A 26146-nucleotide genomic window follows, 5' to 3' on the forward strand; every position below is an offset into this window, starting at 1 on the left:
TAGCATGGAGGATGGAGTGCTGCAGGCGTAGCTGTGCCACATCTTAGGGAGTGTGGGGAACAGCATTCAGGTGTTTGGCCTCAGCTCTGGCAGGGATGGTGAAGCTTTGAGGAGATCTGCTAGAACTTGATTCCTTTGGGAAAGGGAACGTTGTCAGGAGACAGGAGCCTCGAACCCATGGCTGGAGACGGGACCACAGCTCCCAATCCTGTTGGAGTGACGAGACTGAATTGTTTCATTCATAACGTTCAGTGCAGACTTCATTCAGCAGAGGAAACAGGATGGAAGCCCCAGTGGATCCAGTGCTTCCTCTGCCTCCGAGGGACAACACCCCGAGGTGAGGGAGACGTTGGTGGAGCAGAATCTCGAAGGACCGAGCCTACATGTCGTAAATAAAGTGAACTTCTTCATGGAGGACTCACTCGGACCGAGAGAGACAAACGACCCACGGAGGAACAACGGTCACTGGGTCAACAGCTGAGACGCTGAAGCAACTGGTGGCCATACTGCAGCAGCAGTGAGAGCAAGAGGGGTTGATGGGAAATGTCTCTCTGGTTAGATAGACCACCTGATGAGGTGGCTGTGTATTAAAGATGATTGTGGAGATTGAGGTCACATGACGTATGTCACATGATTGGCACAGCGCAGCTCGAGTTGCCTGCCAGAACTAGCTCGCCGGCGTCGCCACTTTCATATTAAATGTTTTTCTTTCACAAATGTTTTTCATTAATGTTGCATAAGTTTATTTTACCAACCTCTACACTGTCAAGAACTCTATATCCTTCAACTCAGCTAAATATCTATATGGTCATTTTGTTATAGTTATTAATTTAATTGTTAATCAGAGTTCCAAATTCATAGTTCGGACTTGTATGAGACTTAATGAATAAATTGGATTTTGTTGTGTCTTTATTTGTGTGTTAACAACAGATTTCATAATAAAGACTGGAGACATTTCTTTCTCTTTCTCTTTCTCAGTAGATGAGTAGGAAGTGGGAGGCAGCTTCTGGTTTCTACTAAAGAAGCCGTGATGCTCGTCACACTGAATGATGTGTTGATTTATTTTCAGACACAGTGAAGTTAAAGATGTGACCATATATGACAACGACTCTGAGACATGACGGACGGTCACTTCTTCATTTACTTTATTGGTCCACAGGCAAACTGAGTTCAATCCACAGCTGGAAACCACAGAATCACATTTGATTCACGTGAACATTTTGAAGCCCAAGTCAATAATGTTATTAAATCTTATTACAGAAAGATCCTCCATGCACATGTGACCTGAACAAATGGTTAAATAGCTCTTAGCTCCATGTGTTTGAATGTGAACCTGAATAAGTGACATTAATTCAGTAACTTCAAGATAAGTTTGAAATTCGTTATGGTTTTTTTAACACAGGAATAAAACAATAAACATGTGACAGAAATTCAAAACAGAGGAGACATGTCACTGAGGGGAAGTGATCAACAGGAAGTAAACACCACATTGCACTTTTTACTAAGAACCGAGAAGCAGAGGAGAGAAAGAAGAAGAATGGATGAAATCAAACGGATTCAAATGTCTTTACATCTGCTACTGGTGCTGATTCCATTTACAGGTGAGAATAAATACACTTACACAACTTTACCAGTGTGAACAATAAGAATAACACCAGATTGTTTGTGTTTGCTTTAAAAAGTGAAGAGTTTCACTGATGTGTTGTGGCACAAGTCTGGCTCATTCAGGGGACTGATACTTATGAGTACTCTGATATTGTACTTGTGTATATTTTGTGTACTGGATCATTCCTCATATTTTGATCTGCCATTAACTCATGGTTTAACTGGTTAGATTTGGAGGTTAAAGGTCAAGGTTTCAGGTTTTTGGCCTCTCACTCATCTCAAGTCTGAAGTTCTTCAGATTCTGACCAGTTGTCTCCTCGAATGAAACAGATTACTTAACAGATTAGATTTCAGTGATCAAGTGTCAGAGTGACCTCATGAGTCTGGAGACAAAAGTACGTAGACTGGAACTGGACTGGTTGGCTGAGGCATTCAAATGCAGGGAGAAAACTGGAGTTGATGTTTTTCAGGTTTATCTTGTCAGTCATGCTCCATTTGGTCTTAATTTACAAAGTTATGTCTAAAAGAATCCTCACATTCAGAAGTGAATGAAAATATGAGTCTTTTTCTTGGTTTAGTTTAATTGTTGCTGTCTCTCTCTCATTTCCTCCACAGTGCTCGCTGACCAATCATCCATCATCATCAGAGCTGGAGCTGAAGTCACTTTGTCTTGTGACAAGATAAGAGATGATCATGTGAACTGTGGAGCTGCTACCTGGCTCTTCTATGATTCAGAGAGGACTAGAGGAGCAATCCTGTTTGTAAACAGGCAGCTCGACACATCTGAGATTTCCAAATCTAAAGCAGACAGACTACGTCTTGCTGCAAACTGTTCTCTGGTTATTAGGGAGGTCACAGCTGAAGATGCTGGTGAATACATCTGCAGACAGTTTGACCTGACAACACAAACACATGAAGATCATACTGTTTATTTCTCTGTTGTCAACGGTGAGTAAAAGAGTCTCTTCATAAAAACATTATGATAATTCTGATCATTCTGATGGACATAGTTTCACTCATGTTATCTTTCTCTCACAATATCTCCATCATCACCAGTGACTGAGCAGAAGAGAAGTGATGAGGTGACGTTGAGCTGCTCTGTGTCCACATGTAGAAGCTGTGTCCTCACATTGAAGTGGCTGTTTATGAATAAAGATGTGACTGAAAACAACAAAGACCTGAAGACATCACAGTCTAACTGCTCGGCCAATGTGAGCTTCTCAAAATCCCATTTTGTTCACAAGATGAAGAACTATAGATCATTAACATGTAAAGTGAATGATGGTTTCAAAGAGGAAAAGTTTTCCTTCATCCCTCCGTCATCAGGTGAGAAAACACAGAACACGATGAACTGCTCCTGATCCAATAAATTCCATTTGTTAACACATTTCTTTTTCTTAAGAAGGAAAGAACGAACCAGCTCCAGGAAACAATGAGATGACAACAGGTACTGAATATTCACTGCACCTCTCATTCATCTCTGTGCTGCTGCGTGTTGATGGAGTTCATGTTAATAACATGTGTAAATACAGGAAGTTGGACTGAACAGGAAACTGAAGCTCTCGTCAGAATCAGAATCAGAATCAGAAAGTATTTATTACCAAGTATGTTCACACCTACCTGGAATTTTCTTTGGTATATAGGTGCATACATAAAAACATAAAAACACAAAAAGTACTTCACATAAGAAAAGATAAAAATAACAATAATAATAACTATATTTAAAACAAAACAAAAATATATACAAGATATAATAAGTTAAATAAAAAGTAAATTCTGTTCACAGATTGGTGGTGGTACATTCGTCTGGTTGTGGGTTTTGCCACAATCGTGATATTGGTTGTGATTCTCATCAGATGGAGAAGAAACAAGGTGAGAACATTCACAGATGAAACTAACATGTCACTTATAGAGTTTATACCTCCTCCAGGTTTTTATTTATCTTGTAATAACACCATGAAATAATGATGTCATCATAAGTTCTAAAGTTTTAATATGAAAGTTAAAGTTCTGGATGTTTTTTTGTGTTTTGATACATGTTGTTATGCTGTGATGGTTTTGTTAGCACTGCATTAGGTTATTTTACCTTTTAATAATCATTCGAATTGTGTTGTCTCTCTATCAGTAATGTAATTGTGCCAACATCCTGACCTGTGGTGTAATACATCCTGTTGTGTATTTTTTTGTAATCACTATTTATCATACTTCCTCGTCAACATTTGTATTTGTTGTGTTCTGTGAAGCACATTGAACTACACTAACCTGATGAAAGGTGCTATACAGACTGATGATTGACTGATTGATTGATTGATTAATTGATTGATTGATTGTATATCCTCCAGATCCAGGGTGGTGATGTTGCAGTGGCCTTCAGCACTGTGGAAGCTCCCTCCTCTTCTACTGGACCCTCAGCTGATCCCAGCAGCCTCTATGCCAACGTCACATTCATACAATAGTAGAGTTTCATTTGACTTTGATATTTTTACATCAGGAATCATTTGTTACAACTTTCTGCTGTGAAAACAAAGTCACTCGTAATAATGTGATTCTCATTAGATAGAAAAGAAACAAAGGTGGGAACATTCCCAGATGAAACTTTGATTTAGTTTAAACCACTGCCAAGGCCCGACAGTCTGTGAAGATTTATATAAAACTCACTTTTATCATGTGGACTGGATTTAACCAGTTTTCAGCCATTTTATTGATTCTTGAAGTTTGTCGTTTGGAATATTTTATTCTGTATCTTCATGTTCTTCTGATCCAGCTGTTATTCTTATACATTACAATGGTGACCTGTTATTTGATAGAACATTGTTCTTTCTTGATTCTTCCTGTTCTGGGTTTGAACCCTCATGGTTGATGCTCTTATTGTATTTCGCTTTGGATAAAAGCCTCAGCTAAATGAAATGTAAGGAAATGTAATGTATGATGATATGATATGAATGATTGTTTATGATCCAATGTGTTGTAAAAAGCGTTTTGCCCAGAGTGCCAGAAAGGGGGAGCTGTAGGTTAAGTTACTGCTGCAATGTTTAAGTAATAATAATAATCATAAGATGGTTTATCTTCATATAGATATCGTACGTTTAGCTTGATGAGCCGGCTGTTATAGACATGTTAGTGTTTCATGCTGTGATGTAGATACTGCAGGTTGATTCTTCCAGGTTTGAGTTGAGAGACTTTTTAAATGATGTTGATTTACATGCAACAAGATGAACCTTCCCCCCCTCAGTCAATATCAGTATTCATAACAATATTCAGTGCTTTTATTAAACGGGATGCCCTGCAGGTTCCACATCTCTGAGTTCAGTCACTGGGAAACTTACTTTCATACAGTCATTGGAAGACTTGAGATTTGCAAACGAACTGAATGACTTTTACTGTAGATTTGAAAGACACTCTCAACAAAGAATATATAAAGAGTATGATATAATATATGATATATAGTACGGGTATAAATATAAGTATTTGACGATACAATAGATAATATAATATACTATGAGTGTAAGAATATGTAGACAGAGTGTGCAAAAGACAATATTATTGTATAAAAAAATATATAGTATCAATATGGTTTATATTAAAACATATCACATATGATGTGGAGTGTTCCAGTATATGGAGCGGAGTGTTGTACAGGGTACACAGTGAAGGAGACAGGTGTGTTTAGTGCAGTTCTGTGATGGTGGCTCGGACAGAGGTAGAGGAGTTGTACAGTCTTATTGCGGTTGGGAGGAACGACTTCCTGTATCGTTCCTTAGAGCAGCGGGTTGAATGAGTCTGTGGCTGAAGCTGCTCCTTAGCTTGTCCAGGGTTTTGTGGAGGGGGGGAGAGGGATTGTCCATGATTGCCAGCATCCTGTCCTCCACCACCTCCTCCAGTGTGACTAGCTTAGAGCCAACCACAGACTCTGCCTTCCTAATGAGTTTTCTCAGTTTGTTGGCGTCCTTAGCCTTGATGCCCGCACCCCCGGACACTACAGCAAAGAAGGTGGTGCTCGCCACAACAGACTTATAGAACATCTGCAGCATCTTGTTGCACTAATTAGCTCAAACTATAAGCTTTATCAAAAAGGAAGGTTTTGAGTCTACTCTTAAACAAACAGATGGTGTCTGCCTCCCGAACTGAAAGTGGTAGATGATTCCACAGCTGAGGGGCTAGATGGCTAAAAGCTCTGGCTCCTCCTCTACTTTTAGAGACTTTAAGGACGACAAGTAGGCCGGAATTCTGGGAGCGGAGTGCTCTAGTGCAGGGGTCTCAAACTCGCGGCCCGCGGGCCAATTGCGGCCCTCGGGACGATATTTTGTGGCCCTCATCTTAATATGAAAGTTTAATGTTAGTGCGGCCCGCGAGTTTTATATTGTAGCAACCCCGCTGTTAGCTTCTGTGTGGGACAATGCTATGATGTTCTGGTTTCCTACTTTGTGCCTGTCCAGTGAATGCAGCATGCATGTGAGTGACATTGGTGGCAGAGTCGTGTGTGTGTGTGTGTGAGAGTGAGTGAAAGAGAGAGAGAGAGAGCCTGAAGAGAAAAGAGTGCTTCATTAGTAAATCACAAGGTGCCAGAACGCTAAGTACATATGACAGCGCAGGTACGACCAGCACAGGTCCCGGAAGGCACATAAAACGACTCTTAAGACAGCACACACATGACACTTACAATGCAGTGGGACTTATTTAGACTCTACTGCAGTGACGGTATCAGTCTTTGTGTCAGTGATTAATAAAGTGGCATCTTGAGCAAAGGCGACTTCTGTGTCCAGCGGAGAAAACAAACGGAACACACACACACACACACACACACACACACACAATTTGTTAAATTGAAGGCAAATTCAAGGGACACCACAGCTCCTGTACGCACACGCTGCGCTGTGAGGTTTTGGGAGCTTCAGACGGATTATTCTAAATTGCAGCAGTTTATAACACGTCATTGAGCTAATATCTACATTTTACAGTCTGGGCTGTTTTACATTATTATTTACACCTGATATGTGTGGATGAATTTTAATGATTTAGATTCCCTCATCCTCTGGTGGTGACATTTACGCAGCGAGCCACAGACTGTACATGACGATGTGCATAATTATTTTGGTTCATCTTAGAAGTCTGCATTTGTTATTATTTTATGAAATTGTGATGCTGTTGTTAAGAAAGCTTTATATATAACTTATTAGATTATCTTGTTATTGCGTGGCCACAAATTAGTAATTTATCCACGAGGTAATTTTTTTTTAATATTCATATAATATAATTTATATATTCTTTTTTTTCGATACGAGAGGTACCGGATCTGGTAGCAAGAAGTAGGCAAGGTAAAACATGTTCAGAAGAACCGTTCATGTTCTTCAATATTCTATTCATGTTCAGAAGAACCCATTGAAGTTAAATAACTGTTAATAAGGACATTTGAGAAGTTTGGATTTTTTTAGCAAAGTTTTTTTTGAGGAATACTTGATGCGGCCCAGCCTCACCCAGATACTGCCTCCAGTGGCCCCCAGGTAATTTGAGCTTGAGACCCCTGCTCTAGTGGGTTTATAAGGTACTAACAGCTCTTTAAGGTAAAAAGGCGCCATATTATTAAAGGCCTTGAAGGTGAGGAGGAGAATTTTAAATTCTATTCTAGATTTAACTGGAAGCCAGTGTAGCGATGCTAATACTGGAGAAATGTAGAAACCTCAGAGAGAGCCACATGTGAGGGATCCCCCTCCCAGGATGGACAGGAGCGTGATACATACCAGGACCAGGGTGCAGTGAATCCCTTGGCTTCGTTCACATTGTGTCTTCACCACTGACAACGGAGCAACACGACACTCATCCCCACCGGCAGCCACGCCCCCTCATGTGGGGCCCGACGAGAGGAAGGAGCAGAAGTGTGAGGAGGAGGGAAGAAGGACCTGCACCAGAAGATGGGTCTCACAAGGTGTCTGCACTTGAGTGAGACTACCCCAGATCTCAGAGACGTGATGTTCTCCGTGATCTGGAATGCAACAAGGGAATTATGCAGTGGAGATTACAGATTAAAACATCGAGGGTGCAGATGATGTTTGAGAGTCAATGTTCCTTCTTGTGGTGTCCAACATAGCATGAGTAGCATGGAGGATGGAGTGCTGCAGGCGTAGCTGTGCCACATCTTAGGGAGTGTGGGGAACAGCATTCAGGTGTTTGGCCTCAGCTCTGGCAGGGTTGGTGAAGCTTTGAGGAGATCTGCTAGAACTTGATTCCTTTGGGAAAGGGAACGTTGTCAGGAGACAGGAGCCTCGAACCCAGTGGATCCAGTGCTTCCTCTGCCTCCGAGGGACAACACCCCGAGGTGAGGGAGACGTTGGTGGAGCAGACGCCTGACGTCCGATTCACATGTAGTGAATCTCGAAGGACCGAGCCTACAAATGTTTCTTCATTAATGTTGCATAAGTGTATTTTACCAACCTCTACACTGTCAAGAACTCTATATCCTTCAACTTAGCTCAATATCAACTAAATTCATAGTTAGGACTTTTATGAGAGAATCAATAAATTGGATCGTTTCTGTTTTTCTGAAGGATTGTGCCCTGTGATAACTTTAATAAATTAAAGTTATTTAATAAATTAAAGTTATTATTTAATATTCATATTTTTAATAGTCAATATTTTTTTTTGATATCCAAATTTATTGAATGCCAAAACTATTGTATGGTATCACGTTTAATTCATTATTGCACAGCAGTGTTCACTTCCTTCTCCTTATTCTCAGCTGCGTTGCTTCAACAGATTTCACTGTAAGGGAACTAGTTGATCAACGTGAGAAACAGGAACCTCACGTTCATGTCACTGTTTCTCATGAATTCATGAGATAAAAGGTTTATTTTCTTTTGTAGAGTTTATTATTTACTCTATAACCAGACCCAAGGTCAGATTCTTGTTGAGTTTAATGATGATTTTGTTGTGTCTTTGTTTGTGTGTTAACAACAGATTTCATAATAAAGACTGGAGACATTTCTTTCTCTCTCTCTTTCTCAGTAGATGAGTAGGAAGTGGGAGGCAGCTTCTGGTTTCTACTGAAGAAGCCGTGATGCTCGTCACACTGAATGATGTGTTGATTTATTTTCAGACACAGTGAAGTTAAAGATGTGACCATATATGACAACGACTCTGAGACATGACGGACGGTTACTTCTTCATTTACTTTATTGGTCCACAGGCAAACTAAGTTCAATCCACAGCTGGAAACCACAGAATCACATTTGATTCACGTGAACATTTTGAAGCCCTAGTCAATAATGTTATTAAATCTTATTACAGTAAAATCCTCCATGCACATGTGACCTGAACAAATGGTTAAATAGCTCTTGGCTCCATGTGTTTGAATGTGAACCTGAATAAGTTTCATTCATTCAGTAACTTCAAGATAAGTTTGAAATTTGTTATTGTTTTTTTAACAGAGGAATAAAACAATTAACATGAGACAGAAATTCAAGCTGGACCACCTGTAGAATATCAGAGTCCAGATGTGAAGCTGCTCCAGAGGTGACGTGTGTCGTCCTTTGTTTGGACTGAATCTCCTGATGTTTGCATCTCTCATGTGAACGAGTGACAAGTGTCTGAATCTGAAAGTCGCTGCTGCTCATTAGTTCATCGTCAGATATTCACACAGTCTCTGGTCGACGGGGGAAAGTCGGTGCTGATGGATATTTTCTCTACATGCAACTAGCACATGACGACAGAGGAGACATGTCACTGAGGGGAAGTGATCCACAGGAAGTAAACACCACATTGCACTTTTTACTAAGAGTCGAGAAGCAGAGGAGAGAAAGAAGAAGAATGGATGAAATCAAACGGATTCAAATGTCTTTACATCTGCTACTGGCTCTGATTCCATTTACAGGTGAGAATAAATACACTTACACAACTTTACCAGTGTGAACAATAAGAATAACACCAGATTGTTTGTGTTTGATTTTAAAAGTGAGGAGTTTCACTGATGTGTTGTGGCACAAGTCTGGTTCATTCAGGGGACTGATACTTATGAGTACTCTGATATTGTACTTGTGTATATTTGTGTACTGGATCATTCCTCATATTTTGATCTGCCCATTAACTCATGGTTTAACTGGTTAGATTTGGAGGTTAAAGGTCAAGGTTTCAGGTTTTTGGCCTCTCACACATCTCAAGTCTGAATTTCTTCAGATTCTGACCAGTTGTCTCCTCGAATGAAAACTTAACAGATTAGATTTCAGTGATCAAGTGTCAGAGTGACCTCATGAGTCTGGAGACAAAAGTACGTAGACTGGAACTGGACTGGTTGGCTGAGGCATTCAAATGCAGGGAGAAAACTGGAGTTGATGTTTTTCAGGTTTATCTTGTCAGTCATGCTCCATTTGGTCTTAATTTACAAAGTTAGGTCTAAAAGAATCCTCACATTCAGAAGTGAATGAAAATATGAGTCTTTTTCTTGGTTTAGTTTAATTGTTGCTGTCTCTCTCTCATTTCCTCACCAGTGCTCGCTCTCCAATTTTCCTCCATCATCATCAGAGCTGGAGCTGAAGTCACTTTGTCTTGTGACAAGATGAGAGATGATCATGTGAACTGTGGAGCTACTACCTGGTTCTTCAGTGATTCAGAGTGGACTAGATCAGTAGAGCTGTTTGTAAACAGGCAGCTCGTCACATCTGTGATTTCCAAATCTAAAGCAGACAGACTACGTCTTGCTGCAAACTGTTCTCTGGTTATTAGGGAGGTCACAGCTGAAGATGCTGGTCATTACACCTGCAGACAGTATGACCTGACAACACAAACATATGAATATCATGTGTTTGATCTCTCTGTTGTCAACGGTGAGTAAAAGAGTCTCTTCATAAAAACATTATGATAATTCTGATCATTCTGATGGACATAGTTTCACTCATGTTATCTTTCTCTCTCAATATCTCCATCATCACCAGTGACTGAGCAGAAGAGAAGTGATGAGGTGACGTTGAGCTGCTCTGTGTCCACATGTAGAAGCTGTGTCCTCACAGTGAAGTGGCTGTTTATGAATAAAGATGTGACTGAAAACAACAAAGACCTGAAGACATCACAGTCTAACTGCTCAGCCAATGTGAGCTTCTCAAAATCCCATTTTGATCACGAGATGAAGAACTATAGCTCATTAACGTGTGAAGTGAATGATGGTGACAAAGAGGAAAAGTTTTCCTTCATCCCTCCGTCATCAGGTGAGAAAACACAGAACACGATGAACTGCTCCTGATCCAATAAATTCCATTTGTTAACACATTTCTTTTTCTTAAGAAGGAAAGAACGAACCAGCTCCAGGAAACAATGAGATGACAACAGGTACTGAATATTCACTGCACCTCTCATTCATCTCTGTGCTGCTGCGTGTTGATGGAGTTCATGTTAACAACATGTGTAAATACAGGAAGTTGGACTGAACAGGAAACTGAAGCTCTTGTCATTCTGTTCACAGACTGGTGGTGGTACATTCGTCTGGTTGTGGGTTTTGCCTCGATCATGGTATTGGTTGTGATTCTCATCAGATGGAGAAGAAACAAGGTGAGAACATTCACAGATGAAACTAACATGTCACTTATAGACTTTATACCTCTTCCAAGTTTTTATTTATCTTGTAATAACACCATGAGATAATGATTTCATCATAAGTTCTAAAGTTTTAATATGAAAGTTAAAGTTCTGGATGTTTCTTTGTGTTTTGATACATGTTGTTATGCTGTGATGGTTTTGTTAGCACTGCATTAGGTTATTTTACTTTTCAATAATCATTCGAATTGTGTTGTCTCTCTATCAGTAATGTAATTGTGCCAACATCCTGACCTGTGGTGTAATACATCCTGTTGTGTATTTTTTTGTAATCACTATTTATCATACTTCCTCGTCAACATTTGTATTTGTTGTGTTCTGTGAAGCACATTGAACTACACTAACCTGATGAAAGGTGCTATACAGATGATTGACTGATTGATTGATTGATTGATTGATTGATTGATTGATTGATTGATTTATTGATTGATTGTATATCCTCCAGATCCAGGGTGGTGATGTTGCAGTGGCCTTCAGCACTGTGGAAGCTCCCTCCTCTTCTACTGGACCCTCAGCTGATCCCAGCAGCCTCTATGCCAACGTCACATTCATACAATAGTAGAGTTTCATTTGACTTCGATATTTTTACATCAAGAATCATTTGTTACAACTTTCTGCTGTGAAAACAAAGTCACTCTAATAATGTGATTCTCATTAGATAGAAAAGAAACTAAGGTGGGAACATTCCCAGATGAAACTTTGATTTAGTTTAAACCACTGCCAAGGCCCGACAGTCTGTGAAGATTTATATAAAACTCACTTTTATCATGTGGACTGGATTTAACCAGTTTTCAGCCATTTTATTGATTCTTGAAGTTTGTCGTTTGGAATATTTTTTTCTGTATCTTCATGTTCTTCTGATCCAGCTGTTATTCTTATACATTACAATGGTGACGTGTTATTTGATAGAACATTGTTCTTTCTTGATTCTTCCTGTTCTGGGTTTGAACCCTCATGGTTGATGCTCTTATTGCAATTCACTTTGGATAAAAGCCTCAGCTAAATGAAATGTAAGGAAATGTAATGTATGATGATATGATATGAATGATTGTTTATGAACCAATGTGTTGTAAAAAGCGTTTTGCGCAGAGTGCCAGAAGGGGGAGCTGTAGGTTAAGCTACTGCTGCAATGTTTAAGTAATAATAATAATCATAAGATGGTTTATCTTCATATAGATATCGTACGTTTAGCTTGATGAGCCGGCTGTTATAGACATGTTAGTGTTTCATGCTGTGATGTAGATACTGCAGGTTGATACTTCCAGGTTTGAGTTGAGAGACTTTTTAAATGATGTTCATTTACATGCAACAAGATGCCCCCCCCCCCCCCCCCCCCCAGTCAATATCAGTATTCATAACAATATTCAGTGCTTTTATTAAACGGGATGTCCTGCAGGTTCCACATCTCTGAGCCTGTGTGTGTTTTATTGAGACAGATGTTTGCAGCGTTCACCTCAATCCCCCCCCCCCCCCCCCCCCCCCCCCCCCCACTAACCCTCAGGAGGTTTTGGGAGCTTCTTTACGCAGACGGATTATTCTAAACCGCAGCAGTTTATAACACGTCATTGAGCTAATATCTACATTTTACAGTCTGGGCTGTTTTACATTATTATTTACACCTGATATGTGTGGATGATTTTTAATGATTTAAATTCCCTCATCCTCTGGTGGTGACATTTACGCAGCGAGCCACAGACTGTACATGACGATGTGCATAATTATTTTGGTTCATCTTAGAAGATGCATGAGGTGGGGAGGGGGGGGGGGGTTGGAGGGTAATAATTGCCCTTAGCTCTGATGGGCCTCTGAAGGAGTGAATCCATTAAAGGGAGTGTGAGCATGCATTGGAAATGACTTCTGCTTCCCAGAGGCACAGCTGTCGTTTCCTGAAGAATCTCCTCGAGCTGGAGACTCACAACCGATGACTGGTTTTCACAAGTCACAGCGACGATGAGACGATGGTGCAGGTGAAGCTGACGCTGCAGCTCAACTTATTGCTGACTGTTAAGGCCCCTTCTGAACAAGAACATCCCCACAGAGCAAAATGATTGAGGCCTCCAAATATGGGCAGTCAACCTTATTAACGCAAGTTTTTTTTGTTGCTATTTTGGCCAAATTCCCCATTTACCACACAGGGCCACTGTAGGTTCACATCCTTTTAGTTGGGGCCACATCAAGGGGCCTTTGTGGTAGAGGTATGAACTCTACAGACATCTTTATTGTTTGATAACTAATTAATTATATTAATATTAATTAATTAATTAATCCAAATTAATCTTATTTGTGGAAGTGAAACATCGCTGGTTTGAGTTGTTGTGAATTACATGTGTTTTGTGTTTGTGGTATTTTAACTGAAGCTTTGAATGAAACAGATGATTAACCACAGACTGACCCAGGAACTGTTACAACTGAACACGGAGGCACCATGGCTCCCTCTGCTGTCAGTCTGTGGTAAGTGCAGCTGGAGTATAAAAGTATGAGAACACACTTTATTGCCCTTTATGATTTTTCCACTTGTCTTTTAAAACTGCAGATTATTTTCTATTGTCTTTTATCTGTTTGTCTGTGCACACAGGTTTTACAGATGTTTCTGGAATTACATAAATAAGAAGTGATAAATAATTACAGTTTTATATAAACTGTGATTTATGGTGTTATACAGGAGCCAAATTACTATAATGTGAAAGTGAAATAATAACGATATATAGATAAAATAAAAATAAGTCACGTGTTCAATGTAGGAATGAGACAAAAATCACAAGTTTGTTGTAAATGGCAGAACAGCAGATGGCAGCATCTATGCAGTTAATAAACAAAAGTGCACAGAGAGAGAGAGAGAGAGAGAAAGAGAGAGAGAGAGAGAGACAGACAGACAGACAGACAGACAGAGAGAGTGAGAGACAGACAGATAGATAATAGTGTTTAATAAATAACTTAAACATTTTTCTGCTGGATCAGAGGATGAATATCCTAAATCTGAAAGATGTATTGCACTTTAGAACAGTTTGTAAAACACTGGGAGTTTTGAAACTTTATCATGATACAGATACAGGCAGGGTTTCTGTGTTATTATAAAGTTTCCCCGTACACCTCCAGCGAGCCCCACACTCAGTTGTATCCAGTCGGGGTCGGACCACAAGGTCAGTGCGGTGCTGATCAGGTGGAATAAGAAGGGTTGTACCCCCCGTGGTGATCAAAGACACTGGTCCACATGCCACGCCCCACCACCCCTCTCCTCCTGTACAGACCGTGTCAGGGCAAACCCACTGACCCTGCAAACAGCCGGGAGGAGGAGGAGGAGGGGGCTGCAGGGTGGAGATGGAGGGGAGGATGGAGGGACAGACGGAGGGATGGAGCGATGGATGGGATGGATTGCACAGAGATTACGAGTTAACAGTCAGCTTAACCTCTCAGGTTCCCCCTCAGAGAATTACTGCGTGTTGCATGTCTGCAGAATGAGGATTAAAAAGATGGAGGTTCGGTCACAGAACTGTCGTGTCTGGTGAAACCCGGTCGTAGTTCTGAAGGTAGCTGGTTGTTTCCAGGGATGAACACAGGACTTTATTCTAACTATAACCAATTTAATACAAGTTTGAATAAGATAAGAAGAGACACAACCGGTCAAGAATCCCTTTACTGTCTTTAACATGAGATTAGTTTTTTTTTTTACATGTCTTTGATTTTCAGAACAAGAATTCATGGATCTTGAAAAGTAACGTGTTCAGGCGACTGAATATTTTTGAATGTGAATCAAGTGAATTTGAATGTGCTTTCTCTGTGTGAGGGTCCATTCTATTAATAGTTTTTCATTTTGTTTTCAATCATGTTTACTTTCTCTGTCTTGAATCGGTGAGGAATTGGAACAATTGTGAAAACAGCTCAGAGAACTAGATATTATTCCTCTAAACAGGACTGATTTCTGTCATCAAGATCTGTGAGTTATTCCCTGAGAAATTGGTGAATCGAAACCAAAATTGAATGATTCCTCCGATGACCCACATCACATCCGTTCAGCAAGTTTCATGGAAATCTGTTGTGTAGATTTTGCGTACTCCTGTTCACAAACAGACAAACGTTGATGAAAACAAACTCTTTGGCAGAGGTAATAACTTTGTTCAAACCTTAAGAATAAGATGAGAAACAATTGAAAGCTCCAGAAAAAGCTGGACAGTCGACATTAAGTAAAGATAACTATTTCAAACTAATATTCCCACGGTCACGATTGATTTCACGTGTTTGCAGATTGTCGATCGGGAGCTGAGATCCTCCCACGCGGCATCTGAACGTCCTGACCACGACCAAACCAGAAAAGAATCGTGAACCTTCATATTCCACTTCTCCGTCATCACGTTGTCACATTGTCACGCACGCTCACGAATTCCACAACGCTTCCATAATGAGACGCCGTTTTCTCGATTGGTCGCCATCTTTTGTGCCCATTCACAAATTCATCACGGGCACAATCTCAGCTTTGTGTTCACGCACAATAGCTTTACTCCAGTGGGAAATGTGCGACTCGTGTTACGGGGGGAAATTTTAATTGGACGAGGAGACTCGACTGTGCAGCTGCATGGGATGTCAATAGCTGGCCTCCTTCCAGCTGGTTCATACCAACAAAACACACACTCACACACAAACACACACACACACATAGTAGCTCTCTAGCTCCACAGATGGTTGTGAAGCGCATCATCAAATTTTCCCTCTTCAGGTTTCTGTGGCGTTTTGTTGGGTTTTGAGTGTAAACCTGTAGATTATTCAAAGTTACAGACTTTGTGTATTAAATATAATCTTTGCAGTTGTGTGTGTTGTTGAGAGAAGCAGGAACATCTCCCACTGACATCAGAAGATTTCACTACAAGGCCGAGAAGTTCTGCTTTTACTGTTCGACAGTGACGGAGCACTGACATTCTACTATCGGCAAAAACATCTCACGCACACGTTTTACAGTGAATGTAGAAGAAGTTTCACTGGATCCTGATGATTATTTGGATCTGCACCAAATTGCACACACTCATAAATAACACATTTTTCCAAGAAGATCCATGAATTTCTGAGAAATCAAGGATATGTTGGAAAAACATTAAGTACTTCTCAATGTTAAAGAAAGTGAAAGTCAATAGACTCAAACCATGTCCTCATACTGAGTTCCATGGAAACTGTCCAGTAGTTTTGTGTAATGCTGCAAACTAACACACAAACACACAGATGAAACCAGAACCTCCTTGTTGGAGCTGATGGTCACATCATCTCATATCGAAGTGTTTCAGTGGCGTTGATGCTTCTCTCTGGAGGTTTGTTGCTGTGATGAGGACACCATCGAGCTTCATGTGAGCTCAGCTCTGACCTCGGGTTACCTTCTCCTTCTGGACCTCGTCTAATCCCTCAGTGTTAAACTCACCCTGTCGGGACTCTGAGTGATTAACTCCATTCGTTCCTGACTCGGCGTTCAACTAAGATCTGCAACATTTGAATAAAGTCAGGATATATGTCTGATCTCTTCTATCGAGATCCATGAAGGAATTCCTCTTTGGGAAATGGGTTAATCTCACATTGTTGAATAAAGTTGTGTGATTTGTTCAAGATGTAATGGAAATCGTGGAAATCCCAGAAACCAACATCCTTTCTGGAGGTAAAAATGAATCAGAATTATTTCCAGTGAAACTTTAGGTTAAGTGCCTTATTAAACATATTGAGTGTGACTGTGTGTTGTGCAGAGCATTTTGACACAGAGCTCCTTTCATACTGTGATATTCTCTCACACCCAAGTCTCACACAGTTTATTATGGAGACAGAGACAGAGGGTCGGGGGGGTCTCTTTACTCTCATGCTTCAGTTGTAATTTGTCAGTGGCCATGAATGGGCTCTTTCATCAGTGGTGGGGACGGTGTGTGTGTGTGTGTGTGTGTGTGTGTGTGTGTGTGTGTGTGTGTGTGTGTGTGTGTAGTGTATGTACACTAGTGGGGGTCCAGTCTCAGATTGGACTTTGCTCTAAACCTCTTGTCGCCCAAATCGCTCCTTTCTATGGGCCGACCATAGGCAGATCCTCGACAGCCAATCAGACTCCACAGAGCCCATTACATCATTCTGATGGTGGCTGTGCCAAGTTGGACCCGCATCCCCCCCCCCCCACACACACACACACACAAAAAAAAGAGCAGGGCAACAGGACAAAAATAAGAAAACCGCTGTTAGATTTAAAAAAGTTGAGGTCAGAACTTATTTGAATATTTGGCGGATTCTCGTGAACTCTCGTGACCTGAAAACACTCTTTTCTTCATCTGTATCTGCAGGTTCATCTGGGAATAAAACACATGACAATACAGAAAGAGTGAGTCGATAATGTGATCTCAGGAGCCGGGCGGTGGAGCTGTGCTGTCGTTGTGTGTGTGTCCGTCTGCAGGATTACACAAAAACCAATCAACAGATTATCATGGATCTCGGTGGTTTAATGATCCCATTCGAATCAATCAAGCTGCACCACATCACACACACTCAGATTTCAGCTTCCAACAACATGCACGAGTTTTCATCCTTTTCTCTGGGTTATTTCTTTGGGAGTTCACAAAAATGTCAAAGAAATATCCGGTCTCTCAATGTTTAAGAGATTGAGAAATGAGTTCCTCCCTGACCCACATCACGTCCCTTCAGCCAGTTTCATAACAATCCTTCCGCTAGTTTTGCGTAATCCTGATTTTAAAAAGCGAAACACAGTCAAACGCAGATGAAACGTAAAGTTGAGTGTAAACGGTTTGACCTGTAAACCACTGGGCCGTCTTTACATGCGTCTACATCTCATTAGTTAAGGTCTATGAGAGGTCCTGGTGAGCGACGTGGACAATCTCCCTCAGATCTTGAGAGGTAGAGTTTATTCACATTGCAGCTACTTCCTGATACAGGAATCTGATCCTGACCAGTTAGGAGCTAAAGTTCAACGGAGACGAGTTTTTAAAACCGAAGAGACGGACTCTGTTTGATAATGACGGGACGTGCTGAAGTGGAGGCCTGAAGGGTAATGGTGATCTGAACCACACACTCACACAGATTCCTGCTCCCCAGGAGAGGCTGGTTGGATGGCTATACTGTCCTGACAGTAATCCTCAGATTAACTGGTTGAAGGGCTCCACCAGTCGGCAGACAGGCAGCCGGCCAACTGGAACAAACACACTAATGTATATGCAAACCTGAGCAAGTGGGTCAGACCGCCAAACAGAGCGCCGGCCCGTCAGACGGTCAAACCAGCTGGAGGGAGACCTGAGATGTCAAATGAAAGAGGCCACAAATATGGTCTGTGAGGCTGCCCTGACCTTGACCTTTGACCTTTAAGTGAACTTTTGGAACAAATTTGAGCGTGTTCTCTTGAGGCTATGCTCTTTGACCTCGGCCATGACCCTCTAATCATGACCTCACTGAATCTGAGAGAATATTCCTCCTACATTTGAAGAAAGTTAGTTCTGAGACATCCTGTTCACAAGGTTAACTTTGCACTGTTCTTCAAAGCAGCCCCTCAAATATCACTGCACTGCTTCCTCCTCTCTGAACGATGGAGTCGCCCCCGGATCACATGAGGACACCGACTGAGACCCGAGGCCAAGTTCCCTGAGATGTTGGAACGATGGATGTGCCAAGTGCCTGGAGAAATCGAGAACTGGTGCTTTTCGGTGAACTGGTGACAGACTGGTTTTCTCTGTTACGTGCACTTTGTCATGATAATAAACTATTGGTGGGATCAATCCTGAAAGTCTTTAGAGCCTGAAACCCAGCAGACGTCTGTATGTTCTCATTCCATCTGAGACCAGCTCAAAAACCCAGTGGAACGTTGTTTGCTGTCTGGCGGCTCGGGGGTTAAATAACCGTGAGCACAGAGAAGACTGGGAGGACTGGGAGCTCTGCTGCCGTTACCGTGGCGATCAAGTCCTCTCCTTCACCATGCCCACCACCAACTCGGTCTCCACGGTAACGTGTCCGTCGCTGAGCCGAGGGTCGGTCGGGAATAATAATGTCGATGAGAAGAAACACACACACACACACACACACACACACACACACGCGCACACGCACACGCACACGCAGATTCACTCTTAAAGGATCTAAATCAACTTTTTCTATAGTTTTTGTCCAAACCAGTGATCAAGTCTATAACTAATAATTATTTCCATTCATTTCAAAGACCTACAACGCTTTATACTGGTTTGAGAAAATCAAACAATCAGCTTCTGGGTTTCTGGGATTTAAAAAAACACACATTTGACCCAACAAAAAAATAACACAACCTTTCATGTCATCTACGTCACATCTTTGCATAAAATAGTGTCCGCAGAAAATACACTTAATGTTCGTAACTGACAGCAAATATTATTTAACTGAATTAAATTTGGTCTGTGGAACTGTAACTCCTCCAAAATGTTACAGTCAAAAATTCAATAAGAAAAGTTTGGCCTTGCAGTTGCTGTCCCTCACCAGTAAGAGGTGCTGCCCCCCCCCCACACTTCTATCAGTAAGCACAACTCTCTCTGGTTATATTTTTTTTAACTCCTCCTTCTATATTTTAAAGACTTTGAGGTTTGAAGACATAAACAAACTCAGTAATTCACAACCAATACAGTGAAGATGAGAAATATGATAATGATAATGATGTCTTTGAAACATGGATTTCTTGCTTTAAGGAAATCTTATCAGCCATGTACGATTTATTTTGCAGCACCTGAGTTTGTGCCACTTGTGTCTGAACACAGTGACGGCTGTTGTTGGGTTTGTTTCGGTTGCAGCCTGAGTTGTGGTGATCTGAGTGGACGCAGTCCAACACTGAGCTGTGAGTGAGGGGACAATAGAGTCTGGGCTGGGGGGGGGGGGGAGACGGGGGATGCTTGAGATGTTGGCTGAGAAACGAGATTGAGGTTTCTAGAAAGTTTGGAAGGGAGAAGAATAAGATGGGGGGGGGCGCAGCGGTGGTGTGAGGGGCTTGAATCTGAAATGAGGGGGTCAAATGAGGTTTGTCCCAGTTGCTAGAGACAAACAAGCCCTCACTGGTTTTACGTTACTAGTTCTTACAACACTGAGAGTTACTGCTCTTTAAGAATGTGTGACACACTAATATATATATATATAAATGTGACTCAAGACAAATTCCTAAAGTCTCTTTTGAATTAATCTACATTCACACTCGTCCCTGCTGCTGCTTCCAGAGCGACTCCATCTACAGTCCCAAAAGTCACCTGATGAATCAAAAACTGGGAGGAAATCAAGCAAACTTTATTTCAGTGGAATGCAGCAACAATACATTCATTAGAAAAAATCATTAAAAAAATAAATCTTGTTCTTATATGCGACACCTGAGAAAGATCCCTTCAGAGTCCATCACCTCCATCCAGCTTCACGCTACCATTCTCCCCCACTGACACATTTGGAGTAGGCCGGCTGGTCCAGGTGGAGCACGGCACACACCTGTCTGACCTTACACTCGCCCTTACAGCTGATCCGGTCACTGTAGCTCACCATGTAGTTCCTGAAGTACTTGTCGAAGGCCTTGGTCTGCGGCAGCCGGAAGCTCAGGCCCAGCTGCAGCAGGCTCTGCGGCTGCAGGTCAGTCAGTCCAAACGCTTCACTCATGATATATTCAAGCCTCCAGTCGGGGCTTTGTTTCTCATTGGCTTCCGTCAGATTCAAATAGTACTGCCAGATATCCTTCACAGAGAGAAAGGCACGGAGAGGGGGAGGGAGGGGGGGTAAGAGTCTTTGAGTCTTTTTGAAACAGAAACGTTTTTGTTTCGTGACTGACACCGTGATTAATCACCAGGAGGGACTTTCTCTCCTGGCTTCAATCGGGGGATAAAGAGACATTTCTAGTTTCATCGGGATGGAACAGAGTACATTTACTCTATTACTGTACTTGAGTACATTTCTTATACGGTTCTTTTCACTCTTTCTCAACGACATATATCAGTAAATAACTGTACTTTCTACTTTGCTACATTTTGATTGTGTCACGGGAACTTTCCTGTTTGCTGCACACCTCTGAACGTTTATTCACTGAACCCTTAACAGCAAAAGGAAACTTCCTGCCGTCATCAAAACATCCCATTCATGTTCGAATACAGATTTGGATTATCAGCTGGAATATTGTAACCATCCAAGGTAGACTTACCACAAGCTATGAGACTGTGCACCAACGTTATCGAGGCCGAATGTTATCAACCGTGTTTTAAGTAAGACGTGTGTTATTCAAGGAGAAGCTTTCTTACCAACAGAGCGTAGTCCTTGATGTCGTACAAGTACATGCGGAAAGCCGGGTTGTTAGAGTACGGCTCCAAAAAGCTTTTGATCGGTGTCACAGCCGGTGCCACGAAAAGAGAATTCAGTGGTTTACCTGCAGAACAAAGCAGAAACCTGTGAGGTCCAGATTTTTATATTTCGATATAAAACATCGTACAAAATTGCAGGTTACCCGTTTGGTCCAGCAGCACCATGATGCTGTCACGGTGGGTGTGGCCATAGAAATGACCTGCGACGACATAGCTGTACTTCCTGAAGATGGAAACCAGCCTCTCGTTGTGGCTCTCTCTTATAGCAGTGATGTTTCGGGCAAAGGGCAGGTACCCCACCGGGACATGGGCTATAACGTACACCTGAACATGAAGAGGGCCACGTGTTAATCCCAGCTCTAGGGACAGGATCACAGACACTGACTGCAAACAGCTTTTTACCCATAAGGTTTTTACAAAGAGAGTTTTTAACTTTTCGATTCCTCTGTGGAAAAAATAGCTTTAGTGAAAACAGTGTCCAATCAACCAGGATGTGATTTCTTTGATAGTGATCCAAGCTATATAGACAGAAAGTGTCAGGACCTTCTCCTGACTCTGAGCAGCTTTCTCTAAGGTTTTTTCCAGCCACTCGAACTGTCCCGCAGGGTCCGTCATGTTACTGGTGACTTTATTAGGTCCGTAGTAAAGGATGGTGTTGAGACTGACCACCCGCAAACCAGGCTTCACCTGCTGAGAGTAGAAACCACCTGCAGGAACAAGAACAACGCAATGAAGGAATCCTGCTGCGTTTGTGAGTGTTATCATAAGATGCTGTGGATTTTTCTTATTAGATAATAAGCAAACACTCTGTGGTTCCAGCTTGTCATCACTCTATCACTATAGACTGAATATCATTCTCATAATAGCCTAGGTCTGAGAGGCTAAAACTGGAATAATTTGACCAATAAACAACTCTCACAGTTGCTGATGCATAAGCTCAGTTTGAAGACGGTCACAAGAACAAATCGAGGGGCTACGTGATATGGCCAATGATATGAGGGCGTGGAAACAGACAACAGACAAAGAGTGCTATGGCCACTTAGGGTGTTCAGTAAACCAAAGTGTCCTGACATGTTACCCTGTGAGAGAGTGAGCAGAGCTTCAGTCTGCAGCCAGGGCTTCCACAGCTGGGCAGCCGCTTCGTAAATGGCGTTAGTGACGGCCGGCAGCTGGTCCTGACAACAAAGATGTAAACACTAAAAAAACAACAACACTATTTCCGCAGGACTCTCAAAGGAGTAAAGCAAGTTCGACAGATAAGTTGAACCAATTAAATCCAAACCTCCTCGTTTTCTGAGCAAAGTTTGAGATTCTGCTGCGTCCTGCGACACAAAGTTACCTGTGGCCAGAAGTCGTGGTTCCCCAGGGCGGGATAGACCGTCAGGTTGGGGAAGTGCAGCCTGATGGTCTGGGTCATGTTCCTGATGACCTGGATCACCATGTCGGTGGAGAGCTCGCCTGCAGGGACGTGAGGTGGACTGTCTCTTTGAGGGAGAAGGTGGATCACATCCAGTATCATTGGGAATTCCCATTTACATGTGAACAGGTTTCATTGTTTTCATTGTTTTATAACTTCCAGCAAGGAGGTTATGTTTCCATCAGCGTGTTTCCCACACTCGCCAAACTTATTTGGAGGAAGAATTGAAGATGAACCCCAATAATAATTTATTTTAAATGTCAATCCGTCTGTGTATCAATATTTCTGCTTCAATAACTTGTTTTCCCAAGTCACAGGGAGTATCTTAGTTTTCACTCTTCTGGTAGAAATTTCCCCAAAAACTGATTTGCTAATCTTACAATCCCCTCAGAATCAAAGTTGAGGACGTTTTCTCTAAACATGGTGGCCTCATCAGATTTTTTCCCGGAACTGAAATTGCACTGTACAATGGAATTCCCTTGAAAAGACACACTCATGCTACAAAGCCGAGTAACAATAGAATAAAGACCAGTAACTTAATCCTCCAGCCAAACTTCCAGTGTTGAGGCCTATTCTCCATAAGACTGTGAATTCCAGGCTTAGCTGATTAGCTGCAGATTAATAGCGAGCCTGTGGCTACGCTAACAGTCTGTTCTGTGTCATGTTTTCAGTGAACAGAGGTTTACACACTCAGAGGATACAGAGCGGTCGTTAAGCTTCATGACGAGTGGATCACGCCTGCTCATCTGTCAAAGCTCAATGCCTCACTCCTCCGTGGTGGCTTCACTCTAACGTGCAACTGAAACATACAGAAGACGTGATTCCAATAACCATTGAGTTCGGATATTGTGCTCTTTCATTTTGCGTTAAAATCAAACTCTGACTGCAAGCAGCTGTGGCTCAGGGGGTAGAGCGGGTCGTCCGCTAACCAGAAAGTTGGGGGTACGATCCCAGTCTCCCCCCCATTCTCTAGATGAAAGCTTGGTGGAGGTAAATGAGCTGCATTGACTGCTGACTCAGAAACCACAGACGACACAGTCAGTGAAGAACGACAATAACCAGAGGAAGCGACACCTCCTCTTTCTGGCTCACATGCGAGCACAGACACACACATGGGAACCACTCTGGTGACAATCGAAACTGGGAACTTCATCGAAAATCATCAGCACCTCATATTACACTTTCCTTTTGAGGAAGTGAGACACTGTCGGCAAAAGAATACAAGTGGATGTGAACTGAGGCGAAGCCGCGTCCCACCATGACGCCACCCTCTTGTGAGCTGTCGTTTTAGAACCTTGACTTCTGCGTTTTGTCCAGCGCCATCTTGGAATGTGACCACATCTGGAGGCGCACACACACAAACGCACACACTGTGGTATCCGCCCTCCAATACATCCGGTGCTTTTGGCCTATCTGACTCTAAATTATCATAACTTACTAAATAGACATCAACGGCATTGAAGAAGACTTGAAACTAGAGAGTGAGACATAAACTCCTTAATGTTTACTGATGATAAAAAGAGAGAAGTAGAGTCATTTTCTCATGGACTTCTATAGAAACTACCAGTGGAGTCGCCCCCTATTGGTCATTCAAGAGAAAACAGGTGTCAGGAACGTATGAATTAGCCTCATTTTCGGATTTTCTAAGTCTTTTTTTATATGTTACTGTTGCACTGTGTCATTTATTAACACCCACCCCTCCCCTATCAGTGCACTGACCCGGTCCAGATGATGAAGTCCTGCTGCTGTGTGAGCGGTGCCATGTGAGCGAAGGCCGACTGGATGAGCCGGTAGGGCGAGTCGCACAGGAAGGCTCCGAACATGCCGGCCTTGGTGGCAGGGGCTCCTTTGGAGGAGAAGCAGACCTTGGTTGGATCTGGGGCCAGGTGGTAGGTGGGGTCCAGGTGGAGGTCAGTGATGTGCCAGAACCCGCCTGGAGCGACGGGGAAAAGGTTCGGAGAAGATGAAGAGAGAGGCAAATGTGAGATATAAAACAAAAATTATTGAAAAGTGAAAAACTAATTTAATATTTCTTTGAGGCTAATAGGATATTATAAAGAGCATTTAATAAAAAAATTACAGAAAAGATGATATTAACCTATTTTGTTAACATTTTGAGTATTTATGACAACTGAAGCTACCAGTTTCTCTTTGGTGTTTGGACACCAAAGAGAAACTGTGCTTTCTCTTTGCTTTCTAATGTGCTTTATATATCAAGTTTTTGATATTATAACGTTATTAAAATCCATAAAACCACCATTAGCCCCATTCAATGTGGCCAACACGTAATAACAAAACTCCAGTTTAAATTCTATCAAGGTCAAATGATTTCGATCATCCACAAACAAAACGCACATTAACCAGACGCATTTATCATTGAGTATAAATCCAATCTGTCTTTAGGTGAATTCGGCTCGTACGACATCTGCCTTCCTGCTCCAGATGTGAGAGGATGTGGATCTTGACCGGACACACTCGGTTCATCGGTGTCGAGTGAAGATGGTGGAGCAGATAAATCCAGTGGATTGATTCCCACTGAGCATTTCAACCTGGATGTTAACGGCAGCAACGTGACGGCTTCACGGAGGATTCACCGGGGCTTCCTCTCACCTGTACCCGGCAGGTAGCTGCTCCCAGTCGGGGCCGCCGCCAGAGGATCCGCGCTCCACACCAGCAGCACAGCGACCCCCAGAAAGAGTCTCATGTTGAGAGAGTTACAAACAACTGGCAATATTATATATATATTTATTATATATAACGTGTAAACTCCAGCAGCTGAGGCTGTTGGTCATTCTCCTGAGTGAGAACCAGGAAGAACAACAGGTCATCATGTGACTCAGGGGGAGGAGCTGAGGAGAAGAAAGACTGCGGGGAACAACACATATAATACAATATATTCATAAATATTATAACACAATGTAACATAATACCATATCATATCGTAAAATGGTATATAATATAATGTAATATTATAGAATTTAATACGATTTTGATAATCCATGGGACAACCATGGATTATCAGGGGTGGGATTAACTAAGTACATTTAGTCAATTTATCTACTTGTCATTTATTTGCATTATTTTATGCTACTTTTTACATTTAGTGGCATATCTTATTTTACAGATGAAGTTATTTTGATTGAATTAATTTAAAATTATTATCAGTCCTTTAAATGTGGCAGATTTTTTGTATTATTTGCCTGCTCAGTGTACATAAGTTGACTTATAACACACACACACACACACA

At 41.8% G+C, this 26146-nt stretch overlaps 2 protein-coding genes across 2 annotated transcripts; one reads left to right on the plus strand and one right to left on the minus strand.

Annotated features, from left to right (window-relative positions):
• The first annotated feature begins 1447 nt into the window (after window positions 1–1447).
• LOC133973625 (uncharacterized) lies at window positions 1448–12491 on the plus strand. The gene is made up of 6 exons (XM_062411597.1): window positions 1448–1601; window positions 10083–10418; window positions 10527–10796; window positions 10873–10917; window positions 11051–11136; window positions 11627–12491. Exons 1-6 carry the CDS (start codon window positions 1448–1450, stop codon window positions 11738–11740), a joined length of 1005 nt encoding a protein of 334 aa, XP_062267581.1. The 3' UTR covers window positions 11741–12491.
• A 7926-nt stretch (window positions 12492–20417) lies between these two features.
• smpdl3a (sphingomyelin phosphodiesterase acid like 3A) lies at window positions 20418–25716 on the minus strand. The gene is made up of 8 exons (XM_062411590.1): window positions 25510–25716; window positions 24619–24832; window positions 22822–22966; window positions 22561–22657; window positions 22026–22189; window positions 21626–21806; window positions 21423–21547; window positions 20418–20865 (listed from the first exon to the last, which is right to left on the minus strand). Exons 1-8 carry the CDS (start codon window positions 25601–25603, stop codon window positions 20560–20562), a joined length of 1326 nt encoding a protein of 441 aa, XP_062267574.1. The 5' UTR covers window positions 25604–25716; the 3' UTR covers window positions 20418–20559.
• Window positions 25717–26146: the final 430 nt, after the last annotated feature.

The sequence above is a fragment of the Platichthys flesus genome, chromosome 18 (genome assembly GCF_949316205.1).
Source record: "Platichthys flesus chromosome 18, fPlaFle2.1, whole genome shotgun sequence".
Lineage (NCBI taxonomy): Eukaryota > Metazoa > Chordata > Actinopteri > Pleuronectiformes > Pleuronectidae > Platichthys > Platichthys flesus.